Source organism: Marmota marmota, unplaced genomic scaffold (genome assembly GCF_001458135.2).
Source record: "Marmota marmota marmota unplaced genomic scaffold, marMar, whole genome shotgun sequence".
In the NCBI taxonomy this organism is placed as follows: Eukaryota; Metazoa; Chordata; class Mammalia; order Rodentia; family Sciuridae; genus Marmota; species Marmota marmota.
This window is the reverse complement of record NW_025999968.1, coordinates 60,871,595-60,890,121: the sequence shown is the minus strand read 5'-3', so window position 1 is coordinate 60,890,121 and position 18,527 is coordinate 60,871,595. Positions and strand designations below refer to the sequence as shown.

General features: G+C 53.1%; 1 protein-coding gene across 1 annotated transcript in view; it reads right to left on the bottom strand.

Annotated features, from left to right (window-relative positions):
- Positions 1-18,435, bottom strand: part of Abcg1 (ATP binding cassette subfamily G member 1) — a 59,933-nt gene extending 41,498 nt beyond the window's left edge. Inside the window, exons 1-2 of the mRNA XM_015478798.2 lie at positions 18,263-18,435; positions 12,150-12,393 (exon numbers count right to left, since the gene is read on the bottom strand). Coding sequence (XP_015334284.1) covers positions 12,150-12,393; positions 18,263-18,304 — 286 coding nt within the window. The 5' untranslated portion in view covers positions 18,305-18,435. The remainder of the gene's footprint in view (positions 1-12,149; positions 12,394-18,262) is intronic.
- Between the last annotated feature and the right edge of the window lie 92 nt (positions 18,436-18,527).

The following is an 18,527-nucleotide window of genomic DNA, read 5'->3' as shown; positions in this document are numbered from 1 at the left end:
GGGGTGATTCCTGCTGAGCCCGCCCCACCCTGCATGCCCTCCTCCTGCCCAATGCGCCTGGTGGCCACGGGTGGTGCAGGGGGCAGGCCTGCCGTGTGAGAGTGAGTGTGGCATGCTCTGGTCCTGATTATTGACTCTCCCGGAGGACAGAGGAGAGGTGAGATCGGGGTCAGCTGAGACGGGAGGAACATTGTGTAGTGAGCAAGCACGGTAAAGTCTCGAGTTCACTGAGGATGGCTGTGGCCCAAGGAAGCCGCCGGCTGTTTCACATGACCCTAGAAGACACATAGGAGGAAGGTGGGGTCTGGCAGCTGGCGTTGGTCCTGGGGTCCACCTGTCACAGGCAGGGACTCTGAAACCAAGTCACGGTTTCTTTCTCAGTTAACGAGAGAATGGGCCTCATGTGACAGCTGGGGATGGGGCCTGGCAGGGCGACGGGGCCTGGTCAATGTTGCGCCACACCATGTCTGTCATCTGCTTCCTCTCCTACGTCCTCAGGATTCTTTGCAGCCCAAGATGAGCACACATAGGGTCCCCAGTGCCCTGCAGAGGGCACCACAGGCTTCCAGGGCCCTGGTGTGAAAATGAAATGGCACCCCTTCTGGGGCTTGGATTCAGAAATGAGATGCCAGAAGCCTGGAGCCACCAAGATGACCACAGAGGAGCCTCCTAGAGCTTAGGCCCCTTGCCCAGCTCCCAACTCTGAAGAAGCCACTCAACCAAGGTTGTCACTTGAGTGACATCTGCAGCAGGCTGCACTGGAGGGATGTATAGTCGCCAACGCAGAAAGCCACTCTGGGGTGCCCGTCACCCAGGAACTCACATGAGACGCAGCCCCCAGGGCCTCGGGCTGGATCCCCTGGGCTTCACCACCTGCAGCCCTGTGAGCCTGGGCCAGTCCTGAGCACCTCCCATCCTCTCCTTGCTCATGGGGCGGCAGAGAGGTGCATATGGGTGAGCCACTGAGGACACTGCGGGCCCAGGGTTACGAAGCCCACCAGCACCACAAACTCTGTGCTGGCTCTTCCTCCCAGGGCCGGAGCCCGGACTGTGCACCAGGCTTCCTTGGAGAATGATCACCAAAGGGATCCATCTCAGGCTCTCGGCCACCACTGGTAGGTTATTCTGTCATGAATAACTAACTTCCTAAGAAGTAGGCTGGTGTCTATGGACACCTCAGGTTGGGCATGGCCTCGCCGGTGGGGATCATCGCCCTTGGAATTTCCTCCTGACAGGAGGGGAATAACCCACGTGCTGTCCAGCGGGGCAGAGATAAAGAGGGGTCCACACCAGACTCCCCCTCTGGAGCCCACATCCCCAGCCACAGCACCTCGGTGTCCTCCACTGAGAGAGTTTAGCTAAAAGGCGTGAGGCCTGGAATTGTTTCATCAAAAGAAACAGAGAGAGAAAATGACAAACCAGCTCAGAGCACAGCTTGATTCATCGTAAGCTTTTTTTATTACATATTAACTTGGAGTTACTGCAAAGAATGGGAAACGCATTTTCTATAAACAGCAAGATGACAGGATTTACGGGAGATAACTGCAAATGCAGGAACTACACGTGGACAGCCCCCCCTCAGGTGGCAGAGGCTAGGCTCGCCTGGGCACCCGCACTGCCCTTGTCCTGCCTCGGCTGCCAGTCAGAGCAGCGGGCACGGCAGCTTCCATGTTCGGGCACGAAAATCTAGCCACAGACTAAAATACACAGCCGATAAAATCTCACATCCTCCTAAAATGACCTACATTAACCTCCCTCATGAGGCAGGTTCTGAAGTGTAACGCTGCTGCGGAGCTTTGTTTCAATGGTGGAAATTTCCACTCTGCCACTCACAAACGTCCATGCATAAATACAAATAGTCTCAAAGACACAAAGCTCATCACCCAGTGACTTGGACGTTCTCAAAAGCCCTCCAGCAGGGATGAGGCTGCAGCTACCTGTCTGCCACCCGGCACTGCGCGACTCTTACACAAGAAGCTTTGGTCAGCATCCCTGAAGTGAGCATTGACTTAGTCCCAATATCAGTCATGAGTGGAAACCAGGGTACATCTTAGGGAAGGAAGAGGAAGTCTCAGAGAACAGCCTCAGGAAGCTGGGAAACTCTACCGTCAGGGACAACGGAGAGCTCAGAGCATGGGGACCAGAAAGCCCGGGTGCAGTGGGAGACACTCTGGGCTGCCTGGCAAGGGACCTCGGGGCTCCAGCCACATCACCTTCATCCCACAGGACGTGGCAAGACAACCTTCCTGCAGGGCTGCTGGGAAGGCGGAATAAGTCACTGCTCCAGAGCCAGGCGGTACCAAGCTGGTACTACCACGATCAATAGGAGTAAAAATGCATAATGAAGCCAACAATGTAAAAACCAACGCTTTGGCCAATTTGAGGTAAAACTCCCAAACGCATTAGCCCCTCATGAAGCAACGCCTCAGTCTTACCCACTGTAACTCTGGGACTGGCACTCCCACCAGCCCCATCTGCCTCACGCAAACTGGGGCCCAAGGTCACATGGTTAATAGGGGAGGAGCCAGGACTCAAAGGCAGGTGCAGGTGCCTGATGAAGAACCCAGAATCCTATCACCTAATACCCTATCTGCCAACCTCAATGCAGGGAGTCAGTGGTTGGGGTGACCTAGGAAGTCACGCAAGATCACGTTCCATGTGCCCAAGCCTCTTTCTTTTCCGAGCCTTCTGTGGGTTACAGGGACAGACTTCTTCTCTGATTTCATTCATTAGTGTGTGCTGACTGTGAGCCAGGCCTGGGCCAGGCAGCAGGGACACAGGAGTGACAGAACAGTGCATCTGCAGCTCAGAAAAGAAAAGCCCAAAACACACAAAGAATGCCCGGCTCCTGGGGCAGAGGGCTGTGAAGGTGCCCAGAAGGGCCTTCCTGACCAAGGCAGTCGGCAAATGAGGCAGGCTTGCCCCAGCCTGGGAAGGCTAGGTGGGTTCCCTGCAGAGGGCATCAAGTGGGCAAAGGAAACACAAATGCCTGATCACAGGGACAGGAAGTCTCTACGGGGAAAGGAGAAGGGAAGCTCTGGCTTCCTGGCTCACCATCAGCACAGGGAGTACTTAAGAACTCAAGGTGTGCAGGCTTAGAGCAACGCCAACTCTACAGCACCACACCAGGCAAGCAAGCAGCGGAAAATCATTAGTCCAAATGGTCTCCTTGTGTCTATTCAGGAACCCAGAAGGTTGGGCAAAGCATACAATGGTGTTTAACATTTCACAAGGCACCTAGATTAATCCCCAAGAACTGGCCAGGCCAGTGTCTAGAGAAGGACAGGAGTCCCAGGTCTTCCAGATATTCAAATGGAGCGCAGCTGGTAGAAATCACATGTGTCTTACATTTATGGGTTCACCAAAATCAGTAGATAAATAAATATCATAGATGCTGCGGCAAACATGCCCAAAGCTCAGCTGTTATTTGTCCTAGCATCCTCTGCCATGCCCAGGATGGGAGTGACTCAGCAGAGGTGGGGGAGCTGTCACCTTGCACATGACCCTCTGAATTCCAGCTGGCTTAGTAGAGCCACACCCCAGTTTCAACGGGGAATTCAAGGTTCCAAAGGCAGCCCGGGTCCTGGTCCAGTGCCACCCACCAGGCTGCCCTGCCTCCTGGCTTCCCTACACTGAACTTAAACAAGGACTTTATAAATAAAGTCCCACATGGATCCTTCACAAGATCCCCGGCCACAGAACAACTGTGGATGGAAGGGCGCTGGGGAACCGGAGTCTCCCGCCCGCGGTGTCGCGCAGGCTGCGGCCATTCCGCTGTCCCTCAGTGAGGTCTCCGACTCCGCTCCAGCAGAAAGCCAGCCCGGGCGTCAGCGCAACCATCGTGATGGCTCTCCCACCAGCAGGGCTGGCTCCCACTTCCCGGTGGTCCTCGGGCGCTGGGTACAGGGGGAGCCTACGGAGCGCGGACGGGCCCCAGTCCGCGAGGCTGAGCCGACCAGAGGCCGAGCACCCGGACCAGGGCGGCCGCAGCATCCCCTCCCGCCCTAGCAACAGCGCCCGGCGCCCGGCCAATCGCGCTGCTCCCCGCTGCTACCGAGGTTACTAGCGAGCGTTGACCGCTAGTAACCCCGCGCGGGCGGCGGCGGATGACGGCCAGGCACTGCGCACGCGCGGCAGCTCCTCGGCCCCGCCCGCACCTTCCTGCATTAGGGGGCCGCGCCTTGCAGTCTTCCAGAATCCAGACTTCACCTACAGTTAGCCCCCAGCAGGCCTGCAGCCACACCTGCATCTGAGCAAAAGGAAGCTAGTGGGAGCAGGTGTGTCCAGCCGTCTGCAGGGGCCCCAGGCCCGGCCAGCCTGAGAAAGGAGGGTTTCTACTCAATAAAGCCCACATATGGCTGCACTTGGCGGCAGAGGACAATTGGCCAAAATGAACTGTCCTTTGGAATGAACGTCTGTAACCCCTTCGCGGAGGTCCAGCGCAGCCCCCAGCGGGTGGTGGTGGGGTTGTGGACACTGAACAGAGCCCAAAGCTGCCCTCTGCCAAAGCACATGAACATCCAGGGCGATCTCAAGGGCAAGGAAGGCTTAACACGGCCCACTTTAGGTATATCTAAGAAGCTGCAAACCGAGAGAGGTTTCCTTGGAGCACTGAGAGGCAGGAAGTCAAGACTTGAGGTTCAGGTCTGAACCCTTGCCTGGCTCTTACTTTCCAGGGGTCCTGGGCAGGCTGCTTCCTCCTAGTGAAGATAGCTATATGAGGCGCCTCCCTGGGGCTCCCAAAGGACTTAATGAGACAATGTGCTAAAGCAAACAGCTTTTGCTCAGTAAACATGGGTTATTTTTAATCAAAAAATAAACACTTCTCCCAAAAAAGTGGGAGGGGATAAGTAACAACTGAGAAATCCCATAAAACTCCTGCCAAAGGTTCACTTTCAAGATGGGTGCTGGGGTGTCAGGAGAGGGACTTTTGGTTGGAGTACACCAAGTTGCCTTATGACAGCACAAGAAACAGAAAGCATGAGTCACATTCCCCTCTTGTCAAGCTCCACCCTCACCAGAACCTGCCCCCTGTTAAACCGCTCTGGTGCCCACCTCTCAAACAGTGCTCTGCCCTCCTCCAAGGGCCACATGCTCCTTATTTCCTCCCCTCAGGGTAGCTCTGGATTTAATACCCTTTTGCTTTGTTCTTGGTTAGCCCCACCACCACCACCTCAATTTGTGAGCTCTAGAACCAGAAAACTTGTTCTGCAGAGTTCCAAAAAGCAGAAATTGGATCAACTAATGAACATTACTCGAAACAACACACAGAAGCATTTTCTAAGAATGAGGGTTGTGCAAACACGGCCCTAAGGCCTGGGAGGCGTTGGTTCCTGGTTGTGAAGTACTCAGACAGGCTGGCCATCTGCAGTCGGGATGGTGCAAGAGGCTTGCTCCCCAGTGTGGGAGGTCAGCCTTGGCAGCTCCAGGCCCCACTGGCTCAGAGATGGGACTCTAAATATAGGTCTCAGTTGGACCTAACCACAACCTTGAGTTTACTCTTGCATGTCTTACTTTTGACAGGGAATGGCTTTTACCCCACAAAGCACCAAGGTAACTAACAACACACAGCTGGCAAAGTGGGAAGTGAAACTCTTGACTGCTGATCAGGCTAGGTGGACCCTGCAGCCGCATCTGCTGCCATCCTTGGCCCTGGAAACTGCGACTGACACCTCTTCCCACATGAGCAAAATGCCTGGCATCAGATCTGATGGTAAGCTTTCTTGGGCACAGCATGGACTTCACCATCATGTATCAGATAGAGCATTCGCCTCATGGCAAACCCTAGTTTGCAAGGTGTGGTCTTCCTAAATAGTTCTAATCTGATGTGCATGGTTACCTTTGTTCCTTAAATAATCGAATCTGTTGATCCTAGAATTGAACTCAAAAGGAGCAGGTGTGTGGTTACTAAACATTTTTTCCTGCCAATTTATAAACAAAAGAAATGGTTTCATGTTCGACCAATTGTCCCCTGAGGTTATTTCTTGCCCTGGCAGATTAGGTTCTGGTTTAAGGGGAGGACTTCAGTTTGGGGATGTGAAGTTTTCAAGATGCAAGCCTACAGGTGCTAAATGCAAGCAGACACCCACACACACACACCCCATTCAGGGAGAATGAGTTGTCATGGATGTCCTCAGAAAGCAAGGCAGTGGCAGCAATGCCCTGAGCAGGGCACAGGTCTACCTAGTTGTTTGAAGAAGCCAGATGGCTCAAGAATAGGAGCCCTCCCCAGGAGAGTGACAGAGAATTAGCATGCCTAAATAAGGATCATGCCAATCAGAAGGTGAAACAGAAGAGCAGATGCCGAGGCCCACGTCTCAGGGCCATCTAAGCCAGGTCTAGAGGCTGCCGCGCCCTAAGCTGCAATGCTTTGTAACCAAAGACCTCCAATTCCAGGTCATCTGATGATGGTCTGGCTTCCCATGAGGCATGTGAAGGGAGAGGACACGTGCCGACTGGAGGAGGGGGGCTGCCAGGCCCTGGCTGTGAAGACTCTCCTTGTAAACTGGCACACGCAGGCACTATGCACTCGTGTCCCGTGAGTCTGCTGAGCTGGCCCATTCTTGACATTGTCTCTAAGCTTATTTGGGGGCCTTTAAGGCAGAAGTTGAAAACAGTTCCAGAAAGCCTTATCACTGAAGGTGCTGTCCCTCAGGGCCCTGAGTGGGTGGCCTGCCTATCTGTCCCCTGGGAGCCACCAAACCCTGAGAATCTAAGAACTGGGCCCAGTGGGGAAGAAAAGAGCTCTCCAGTCCTTTGAGTTCACTGAGGCAAACTCGGGCTGTTGGGCTCCTCTTTGTAAGCACCCCAGCCTCTAGCAAGGAATCTTTGCAAGGAGACTGTGGCTGTCATACTTCAGGAAAAAATTAGCTACAGCATTAAAAGCAATTTCTCTTTACACCCAAAGAAAGCTACCTTAGCACAAAAGTTCCAAAGAAACACAAAAGCAATTCTCCCTAGGGGGCTACCAATCTCCCCCCAAGTCTGAGCAGCCCTTGACAGCCCACCACCATCCTGAGGACCCCTGCAGCCTTCCCTTCCCTGGGCTGCCCTTCCATGCCTGTGCCAGTGAGTTGGGTCATGCCACCCAGCACATGGTTCCAATCCAGCCTTCCTCATGGAATTCCTGAAAGGATTTGCTAGTGGTTCACCCCTCATTTTTGCCAGCTTGTAATGACAAGTCTTGGAAAATAGCTATGGAAATTAAGAGAAAGCAAACTTCACCTTAAGAAGGGTGTTCAAAAGCATTTTTGCAGCTTAGAAGCTAACCAATACGGATAATCTAACATGGAGCTGCCCAGAATGTTTAACTCCTGCCTGGGTTTTAGAAAGCATGTGGCTGGGTTAGTTTTAAAGCGGCAGTGGTACTCCATGGAGTGTGGCCAGGGGAGATAATGCCCACCTGAGAACAGTGAAGAAAACACTCTAAAACCCCAAGTGTGAATGCTGTTGTCCCCAACCTGAACTTCATCACAGGGCCATTCCAGGGGTCCTCTCCCCATGCTCACAGGCTCCCCTCACTGATGAGGGGACAGAACAGGGTGTCTGCACAGGGGGAAGAATTCCTCCCCACATCCAGGGGCAGCCGCATCCCAGCAGGCTGATGAAAAGGAAGACAGGGCAGACCCCAACCGCGCCATCTGCAGGTGGGGCATGGTGCGTCCCCCTCAGAGCCAAGTGTTCCCAAGGTTCCCTGTGGACAATTGACCTTGCCCTGAAATCCCAGGTCAGGTTTCAAGTCCCACGTTCCCTACTGCGGTGACCTGGGTACATCTCCAGATGTCATGTCACAGTCTTTCACAAGTAGAATGGACAGAATTCCTCCTGAATCCACGGTGAGACCATGCCCTAAGACAGTCGACTGTGCATGAAAGGGTCCAGAGATACTGGGGGGAGGGCACGCCTACAGAGCACCCAAGCCTGCCTTCTGCCCACGGGGCCATTATGTCTACTGTGAATGAGCCCCTATGTGAAAAACCTCCTCACTCTCATCTCCACCTCTGAATTTGGCTATGTGGACTCTCTTCTTCACAAGGGTCCCAAGTGCTACCAAAAGGTGTCTATCTTATAGGAAGCTCAGGCTGCTTCCCAGAGTCACACTAGGGGTGATCTGAACACCAGCTCTCTGGTCCATCCCCTGATACAACAGTCTGTGTGACAGCACTAAGTTCGTCAGTGTTCCAAACCACCCGTCCCATCCACTCAAGCTACGTGAGCGAATTCCTTGAGGGAAAGTAATTACTGTATCCGAAGCTGGTGAAATTATCCTTGGGGTGTGCTTCTTCCTCCTGAGAATAGCTCCTCTCACAATTACGCTCTCTACCAGGAATCTATTATATGAGCTACTTTGCCCTCCAAAGACATCATTAATCATATGGTGAAAATGTAACTACAATTGAAAATACAAGATGTTTTGTGAAATGCCAAGTTCAATGCTTGGCAATCGCCCTGCTCAGTGGTTAAAGAACACAGGCCTGACATCTCCTTAAAAATACTGCTACAGGCCCACTCGATGCCTCTCTTCTAAGGATGCTGAAGTTCTCTCTTCCCTGCTTGCTTTACAGTAACCATTGGAGTTCACACTGCCACCAAGGTCACAGGCCCAGCTTGCTGGTACAGCATTCTGTGTTGAGCTGTGTGGGAGCACTGTGTCCCAGGAGAAACTGAGGGAATGGCTTTCCCAGAATCCTCCAGTGTCTCGGAAGTGGAAAGGAACGACTTCTCCCGGCTTGGGCTCTGACCGTGGGCAGAGCACATGGCTTCCTGTTTCCTTCCCCAAGCTCTGAGGCAGTCGGACCCTGAGCTCTCAAAACTTCTCTGCCTCTCATGTGGTCCCTTAGGTGACGCCAGGATGTCCAGCCCCAGAGTGATTGTCACAGTTAGCTCAACGCTTGGAGTCGAATTTTAAAAACCGAAAACAATCAACCTAATACCGTCAGCTAATCGGGTGACAGTGTAAGAGAAGTCACTCCTATGCTGGAGGCCATCCTTGGAGTCACAGAGAGATGACAGCCACCACGAGGAAAAAGAAATGCAGAGAAGTGGCTAGGACTGGGCCTCTTGGCCTGACCCCGTCACTGCTGGGGCCGGAGACGCTCACTAGAAACAGAGGACAAAGCAGGAAAAGGAGGTGCCCACCTGCGCAGGTGGGGCAGCCTCTGCTTACTGAGGAGCAGAGGAGAGGGCGGTGCCATGTGGGAGTGGTACGAGAGGAATCCGCACATACCAGTGCCCAGAAGGACACCTGCAGGGCATCCCTGGGCCTGGCCAGATTAACGCAGGCTGTACTGTTCATGCTGGGGAAATTGTCTACCAGGATATGGCACTCAAGAGCAGACTGTGAGGGGGGCAGGAGGCAGGGAAAGGACATCTGCAGCTGTCTCCCTTCAGCGGGGACACCCCAGGCTTTCCTGGCTGTGGCCTCCAGCCCAGTGGACCACTGGGGTTCCAGGACACTCCCAGGGCACCTGAGCCTCCAGGACGGCACTGCTTCCTGCTGGCTGCATGAACCAGCATTCTGGAAGCCCCCGAACTGGGCAAGCCATGGCCAGCATGCCGCCACAGAATGAGAAACTGCTGCTCAGTCCCGGGCCTGTCCCTGCCTAGCTCAGGAGCATAGACAAGCCCTGAACCACTGCCAGCCGCTGTGCCCCTTCCACAGAGTGACAAGAAGATGGGTGATTCTTTCCCACCCTAAACTCATGCTGGAGTGGTAAACCATCTAGACTCTGATTTGTAGATTCCAGGAACAAAGGAAGGACTGGGTCCAAGGGGCTGGGAGGACAGGGACAGACCCAGCACACCCAGCAGCTGCCACTGAGGAAGAAGCGAGCCAGGGAGGAAGTCTGCCAGCACATCACACCTCACTGGTTTCTCAACCAGCAACTGGGACACACCAGGCCAATCACATCTGTCACCCGCTCTGGCTTTGCCTCTCTGACTCATGGGCAAGTCCCGCAGACCCATTTCCACCTCCTCCCTGCAGGAGCCCATGGAGGTTACTATAGGGCAAGCAACTACCCAGTGGCTCCTGGCTGAGCTTCCTGAGGGCCACTGAGAATGGACAGTTGTGTCCCTTCATTGCCAAGAAGCCACCACCTGCAGGCTGACTCAGATGGTGGATATAAACAGTTTGAACTCTTAGAGAACACAGGGTGGACAAGCCACACAGCTGGCAAGGTGGACAATACTCACAAACCACAGCTGGGCACCTCTGTGGCCAGACTTTATGTGCCAGGTTTCACACCAAGATGCTGTCAGTATTCACACATCTGCACGTCTGCATCGCAAGCCATCTTCCTCTCATGGACCCCCACCCCGTCTCCACCCTCAGATGGCCTCTCCAAGACCACACACACAGCAGAGGGATGGAAACCGCTCTGTGCCCCTCACAGGTTGGCCACAATCACACAAACAAACAAGGCCAAACATAACAACCCTGCCCCAGTGGTTTCTTGGTACACGTTTCTATAAAATCTACCTTCAAGTTAGAAAGAAAAAGCTACACCTCCCCTATGTTGAAATTCCAACAAGCTCAAAAGAATGGGCCCAAACCTGAGCCTGGCACAGAATTTTTTCTAAACAAAACAGGCTGGCATGCTCTAAAAATGTAAGTATCAGCTAACCGTGGTATGCAGTCGGCCCCTGAGAGGGCACAGGATCTGCTCCTGGTTGTACCAACACAGGCATAATCACCCAACAACCACTGGCCTCCTGGGTCCCAGGAAGCAGGCTTGCTTAGGTTCCAACTTATGTTTACAACCAAGTCCAGGTGGCCCACACCAACGATCTTAAAGGCTCAGTTTCAAGAGGGTAGAGAAACAAAACAAAGACATGAAGGAAAAGAAGAAATAAAAAGAAAAACAGAAAATCCGCATGGGTCCTTTTCAAAAAGAAAGAAACGATGAGTCCAGATTTACTGAGAGTCCTAAAAATTATATTATTCCGGTGGTGCCTGCATCACTTTTTCTGATCCAAATTCCTCTCAGATTTCCAAGTTGCTTCTAGTGCTTCAGTAGAAACAAGAGACCAGCACCCTCCTCCCCAGCCACTCCCACCAAAGGAGGGGTCCCCCAATGGACAATGTGTGGACATAAAGCCCACAAGAGGCAGATCAGGTGGACAAAGAAGTACCAACCCAGGAGGTGTCAATGCTCTGAATGCTGGAAGTTGGGCTGGGAAAGGTGGCTGAGAAACTCAAACGCTTGTCATAACCCCCTGAGCACCCAAAAAACTGGGGGCAACATCCTGCACAGAGTGGCTTGACGGGACCCCTGGGTTCCCTCCTCCCCACTCCCTCTGTTTTCATCTACACAGCCCACTTTCCAACATTTGGCTTTTCTGTAGCCCAACAGCACCTCCATCTCAGAGCCCTTCCAGATGATGGGTTCTCAGAGAGGTCATGGCAAGCGCTGGCTTCCTGACACTTCAGACCTGAGAGGTGGCTCCTGCCTTCTGGTTTACTCTGCATAGCTGAAGGGCAGACATAGACTGACACACACAATGTCCACCAAAGATAGCCTGGAGCACCTGCCAGAAATGAGCACACACGGATACTGGCCAACCTCGTCAAGTTCTCTAAACAGACTGAGCATCCCCAGTCTGAAAATCTGAAACCAAAATGCTCCCAAGTCTCAACCTTTTGAGCAATGGCATGACACCACAAGTAGAAAATTCCACAACTGACCTCACGTGACATGTTGCAGTTAAAATGTAGGTGCACTAATAATATTGCATAAAGTGTATATGAAATGGACAAAGGTCAGGTTTATGTATCTCATTATACATAATGAGATATCCATCCCTGTGATAGCTCATTATGTATAAGCAAATATTCCAAAATCTCAAAAACAAATCTAAAATCTGAAATACTTCAGGTCCCAGGCATTTCCAATAAGAGATACTCAACCTATAATAACACCACAAAACTTTACAGTCACTGTGAACTTTCAGATCATAGTCCAAACTTTTCATTTCACGGCTGAGAAGAAGTTGGCATAAAGCAATTAAATAAATCAGCCTGGACAGCGAAGGCATTGGAAGGGAATCTCAGCCCCCCGACTCCCAGACCTAGGTTTTCCCCAAATGACCAGTGGCTTCCATCCACAGTCTCTTTCCAGTTCAGTGTCCAAATCGGCCTCTCTGCCTACCTTTCTTCCTCCACCAGGGTCCTTCGGGAACGGAGTAGGAAAGGTCTTTGAATTCGATGTTCACAGCTGCTCTCCGGGGCAGGGAGGAAAAGCGCTGGGCCTCGGTGAGATTGTTGTCCACCTTCTTCAGATGCCCGTTCAGAAGGTCGGTCTCAGCGTCGTCCACGTTGCTGGAGACCACCTCGTCCACAGAGACGCACACAGACTTGGGCTCCGTCATCGCTGCGGAGTAACTGCTGGCATTCTAGAAAGATGAAGAGGAAGCACAAGACGTGTTATGTGGCACCCAGAGAGCAGGAAAGTCAGGAGACGGGCTCGAGGCTCAGGACATCCATTATTAACAGCCCGCTTTTCTCGCAGGAGCACCTCTGGCAGCAGGGCAGACACCAACCACAGGCACTGTCACTGCCAGCCGTCACTCTTTCTTCTATTAAAGATGCTTAGATAAAACATTAAACTGAACTTCCTTCGGAACCATAAAACCTAATCACAAAACCATAGTATAAGTGAATCACCTCTTCAGTAAAGATAACACCAGCCCAGCCACCATAAAAAATTATTTGTTTATGGTCGACTCATTGAAAACATCAAAGACACATGAGGCTGCTAAGAAACGCATAACTGGTAAAGATTTATTGAAAAGCTGTTTGAGTGCCTTCCTTTTGAAATCCCGTAATGAATGCACAAGTAGAGCTGTGGGGTTTGTGGGGACGGTCTTTGTATTTTACTTTTAAATTTCCTAAATCACTTGTGACTCTCTCACTGCGATTTCGCAAGACCACCAAGGAGCAGGAAGGCTTCACCTTTTTTCTCTATCATACAGACAAGGAAGCTGAGGCACAGTTTAAGGAGCTGCTCAAAGTGAAGAGCAGAAGTGACGTTTGAATTTGAGTCATCACAGAAGTCTAGGTGTTCGTCCGGCTGCATGGCCACAGTGCCTCAGGCCTGCATTGGCTTTTTCCTTCCGCTGTTGGGATGGAACCGTGCCTGGCACACGCTAGGCAAGTGCCTGACCTCTGGGTTGCACCTCCACTCCTGCACTGGCCTTTAAGCTCCTGTCGGGAGTCAAATGAACTGTGGCCGACAGGCCAGCGGAGACCAGAAGCAGTTATGCACAGGAGGGGTGGGCTTTTCTCATGATTGGTGACCCTGGCCCAGTCAATAAGCCCCAGGACCTCCAAACACAGAAGAGCCCTGGGGTTCTGAATGCTTTTCTAGATGTCTCCTGAATCAAATGCAGGGGCCTTTCACAACACTCCACCATGCTGCTGACAGCATGCCTCTGTAAGAGCGCCTGCCCCCCCCCCCAAGCCTGCCCACAGGTCACTTCAACTGCACTACCCAGGGACAATGCCCCTGTCATTTGTTCTAAAGTGGGAACACATCATGTTGTTCCTCTTCCATAGGTTTGCTAAGTATTTCTTATCAAAAACCCAAAATAAAACCAGAGAACGGATTGTCTATAATAGGCCCACACACAAAAAAACTCAAATGGTCACCTCCCCCTACTAGCATGTCCCCTTGAGGGCAGGTGCCTGAATCACAGAGAAGCTAGAATTGGTTCCACTAAGTATTTAGGGTTCCAGAATCTAGCTCTAAGCTTGGGGGTTTTAAACACTTGAAACACAATTGGGGGTTGGGAATGGAGAGATAGGCACAGGAATTCTGGATCTCTTGGTGATGGAAAATATAGCTTCTCATTACAAAGATATCCACACACCACATGCCTCGTAGGCATTTCCCACCTCCCAAAACCTTCACCAAATGAAAACTCAGCTCATTGACTCCTGTGTGAATGGAAATGAAGGTGCAGAGTAAGGAGGTTCAGCACTGAGCATGTACGCTGTTTCAAACGCCAACCTAGGTAGGCAGAGTGAGGGAAGGCTGGTGTCTACCCTGTGCACCCTGCAGGAGCTCCTCAGGCTACACCCACCTGGCTGGGTCCTTGAAGGAGTTCTAGAAGACTCTGCTAGCTCAGTGGTCATGGGCCTTGGTGATGTGGCAGGAACGTACCCCTGTAGCCCAGAGTCTACCAAGCGTTCACCAGAGGACTTCCCTCTGCCCATTCCACCTGCCCCTTAGGTCCTCTTCTGCTGCCCCTAGTGTCACTCATGTGGACTCCAAAGAGTCTGGGAAGCACCAGGTCGTGGCTTTGGGGGCAGGGATGTTGAGGAGCAGTGGGCAACAGGTAGCTCTGGCCTGGTCCCAGAGGCCACCCCAATCCCTGCTTGCAATACAAATGGAAGCCAAGAGTGCTGGTCCCATGCCCATACCCACTGCCGGCTGGGCTCCCTCCCAGGACCTCCAGGGCGGGTGCTAGGGTGTTCTGGTGCCCTCTCCACTTGAGAGCCCTCTTGACCTCTACCCCTTGGATGCCAGCTGCAGTGGATTATGGATCCCTCTCCACAGGCACCCACCACAGGGAGATCCAACTCCTGAAGAAGCTCAGGTGTGTGGCTTCTTGTTGAGGAAACTCCTAGGAACACAGGGGGAAGCCACCACTGTCCCTTCCATCCCTCAGTCATAGCAGACATCAGACAGCAGCTGTGGGTTGTGAAGAGAGTCTAGATTTTCCAGTAGAGCCCAAGCCCATCTGGTCACTCACTCACTTGTTCATTCATTTAACAAACTGCACACCAGATGAAGCCAGTTCTGCAGACATGGCCTCTGGCCTCAATGAGCCCAAGTTCAAGACTTGGTCCCAGATAAGAAAATAGACAATCACAATAGGGTGGGACAAAAGCCACAGAGGGGGCACAGGAGACTCTGGGGTGGGGGCAGGGCTCAGGGTAAAGTCTTCCTGCAGAAATACAGTCTCAGGGCTGGGGTTGTGGCTCAGTGGTAGAGCACTCGCCTAGCATGTGCGAGGCGCTGGGTTCAATCCTCAGCTCTGCATAAAAATAAAGAAACAAAATAAAGATATTTTAAAAAAAAGAAATACAGTCTCAGCTGAGGTCAGCAGGTGAGGGGGCAGGTGCTGGAGCACCATGCTCCTGCAGGCCAACAGCATATAAAGTGGAACACTCAGAGACCTGCAGGAAACGCAGGGACTGGAGATGGGCTCTCATGGTGGGGAGAGCAGCAGGTGGGGGCTTCACTGTAAGATGAGATCAGAGGGGCAAACAAGGTCCCCATGGTGAAGGGCTTGCGAACACATGAACTTTGTCTGGAGGTTGATGGGGAGCCACAGAGGGATCCTAAGCTGGGCAGTAACAGGATGGGAACCGCAGGATTCGGCACAGTCCCCTCCAGTGCTGTGGAACTGAGATGGGGTGGGCTGCCCTTAACCAGAGGGTGGTGACCGGGCTGGAGACAAGTGGACAGGCCAGCAGAGCAAAGCAGTGTGACTAGTCTGACGTGGGAGTGGGAGAGAAGTATTGAAGAGTGACACTTCACACACACTAGGTAAGCCACTGTCAACAAGGTGGCTGTTGACTCCACAGTTACAACATGCCTGTTAAACTTCAGCCATGATCACACCTCTTATCATCTCCACAGCTCTAACAGTGGGGGAGGGGTAACTGCTCCAGTGCGGGCAGCACAGGCATGGTCGGCCTGGTCACAACTCTTTAGTTAGGAAGTGGCCCTGCGGGGGTCCAGCTCCAAAGGCTCCCACCCAGCCACCTTGACAAGGCTCAAGCCCTGCTTAGCTCTCCACAGCCACAACTTGTGGGTGCTGCAGGGTCATCTGCTACAGGAGAATCCACTGCAGGCTGAGGAAGTCCCACAGTCCCACCCCATCACATCCCAGCCATGCACCACTCCCACCCTTCCTCCACGGATGTCCGGCAGACTCACCCAATTTATAAAATCATGGACACCTGTGTAATGGGAGGCAGTGGCCTGTCACTCCAAAATAGACCAGCTCTCTGGAAACATCCTCAGATGAGAGTTGCCAGCAATGTAGGTTACAGCTAGCTTTTCCTCAGCCTCCTGAGCTCATTAAAAATAAAACAAACACCTATTCCCTCCCATGTCCCTCTTCCTGTTCTGTGGCTCTGTCCTGCTAGGCCTCCACTCTCACCCACCATGCTGTGTAACACATGGTAAAGAGTCTGAGTTCATTCCTGCAGGTCAAGGGGCTGGGGAGACCCTGTTTGGGTGGCTCCTGGCTGCCCCTGGTGAGAATGTTTTCCTGGGTGCTAAGGAGAGTCGCTGGGGAGGTCAACCTGAGTACTGAGCCCATGGAGAGGCCTGAGTACTGGCCCATGAGGGTCTCCAGGCAGCTGTGGCAAGACCGGTGCATTTGGGGATATGGCTGCTGACAGAATTTTTTTTTTAAAGTACCAGTTTTCAGAGAGGAAAATGATTTTCAAACAAAACAGGGTTATCTGAAAAAATAAGCCCAGCCATTAGCATCTACCTATGAGAAAACATCATGTGAACTCTGGGGCTGAATCAAATTGTAACACAGCATTTAACAAATTACTATATAAAATCTATATATTAAAGCGTTCCGATTCATTGTTCCCACGAACAAGCCACCTCTGCAGCTCTAAAACAACTTGAAGAATTATGCATCACTTAAAAGATCAGAAACTTCCTTCACCTGTAATGGGCATCAACAGCTTTAATTTTCCATTACGCTGGGAAAATTAGTAATTTAGGGATTCCAAGTAAACAAACAAGCACAAAAGGAAGAATTTTCAGGTATTACTCCAAAATTCAACTAGATAAAAGTAAATGTCTTGAGGAGGGGACTGGATTGGCCCATTCGCCCAGCTCTTTTCCACTGCCTTTCATGTCCAGCAAGTCAAAGGCAGAGCACTCGCGGGGGCGGGGGGGGGGGGGGCGCTAGCCTGAGGGTCTCCGGACAGCCACCTCCACCCCATCACCAACTTCCTTAATATGACGACTTCCCCCATTCTATCCGTTTACACAAAATCATTATATAATGAGCTGGCGCGCGGCATGTTCTACAGTAACCTGTTTGGAATCACAGGATGCAGTTGTCAGAGCAGAGCATGCGCACAAAGCCTGCTACCTTTTTTTCCTCTTGAGCTCAAGGCAAGAGGTAACTGTCGGTCAAATCCTGCTGAGCTCTGCTGACTTCAAATACAGGATGCTAAAAATGAAATAAAGGAGAGGGGAGGGGGACTCGCGCACGCTGGGCACCGTGCGCTTACAGCCTATGGGGAGGAGCCGGCAGGATAGTAATACACAGAGAGATGGTGGCAAACGGGATAATCCCAGTTGGAATACGGAGGACTTGCTATTTGTACTCTAGATGGCCTGAAATCTGGCCATTGGTACCCAACTGCAATGTCGGTGTGCTAGGCACAGAAGTAAGTGAAAGGTCTTAGAACGAGGCGAGGTGGGTGGGTGGGCTGTGGTTAGCTTGTTTGTTTTCTCGTGAGCAAACACGCAAGAGGAGATGGTTGACCACGCATGGAAACAGCACTTGCTGTAACTGTCTAGCCAGCACTCTGTCATCCCCTTGGAGCCGGTTCCCTCGGGAGAAGAGAGATGCGCGCCTCTGCCCCACCCGGGTCTCCCCAGCGCGCAGGAAGGCAGTCGGCAGGGATCCAGACTCGCCCCCCACCCGTCTCCCCGGGGACTCCGCAGCCCCCTCTGCAAGGAGCTGTCCCCAAGGAGAGCAGAGGCAGCGCAGCTCCTCTCTGGAAGCCTATCCTCTTTTTGTTCCTCCAGACTGTGCCGGAGTTCCGGAGGGTGGCTCCCGAAGCCCCTGCTCTCCAAGCCCACTGCCGTGAGCGCCAGCAGAGATCGGACACTCCCTTCCCTCAGGCCCACGCTACAGCCCCTCTCCAGTGCGCTCTGGGTCGCCAAGGCTTCGCGCCCCTCACCTGGAGGCAGACGAGGCCAAAGCCCTCCGTGCACTTGTGGGGCTGCTCGCTGCCCAGTGCCCCAGTCCTGCCCCCTCCGCCTTCGCGGCATCCTCGGCGGGTGCAAGTAGCATCCCGAGGCGCCAGGTGGCCAGGGCGGGGGCCTCTCGGAGTCAGGCACCTCTCACGGGGAAAGAGGGCTCTGGGTCAGCGGCCAGAGCGGGCGCGCTCCCAGGGAGGCGGTGTAAGGCGAGCGTGAGGGTCTTTGTGTGTTTTCTGCGCTCCTTGAAAATAACACCAAGCCCGGCCGCAAAAGATGCGCTCACTCACCATGGCTGTGCCGACCGAGAAAGCGGCCATCAGACAGGCCATGCCCCGGGGGCGGCGGCGGCGGGGACGAGGAAGGGGGCAGCGGGGACGAGGCTGCGGAGACGAGGCTGTGCTGTCTCCTGGCTCTGCCGCTGCGCCCCGCGCGGCCTCTGGCTGAGCTATAGCCTGGGTCGGGCCCGGCGCGCCGGCCCCGCCCCGCCCCGTGATTGGCCGGCGCCGAGGGGGCGGGCGGCCGGCAGGTGCGCGTGCTCTTGTTTGCTCCGTA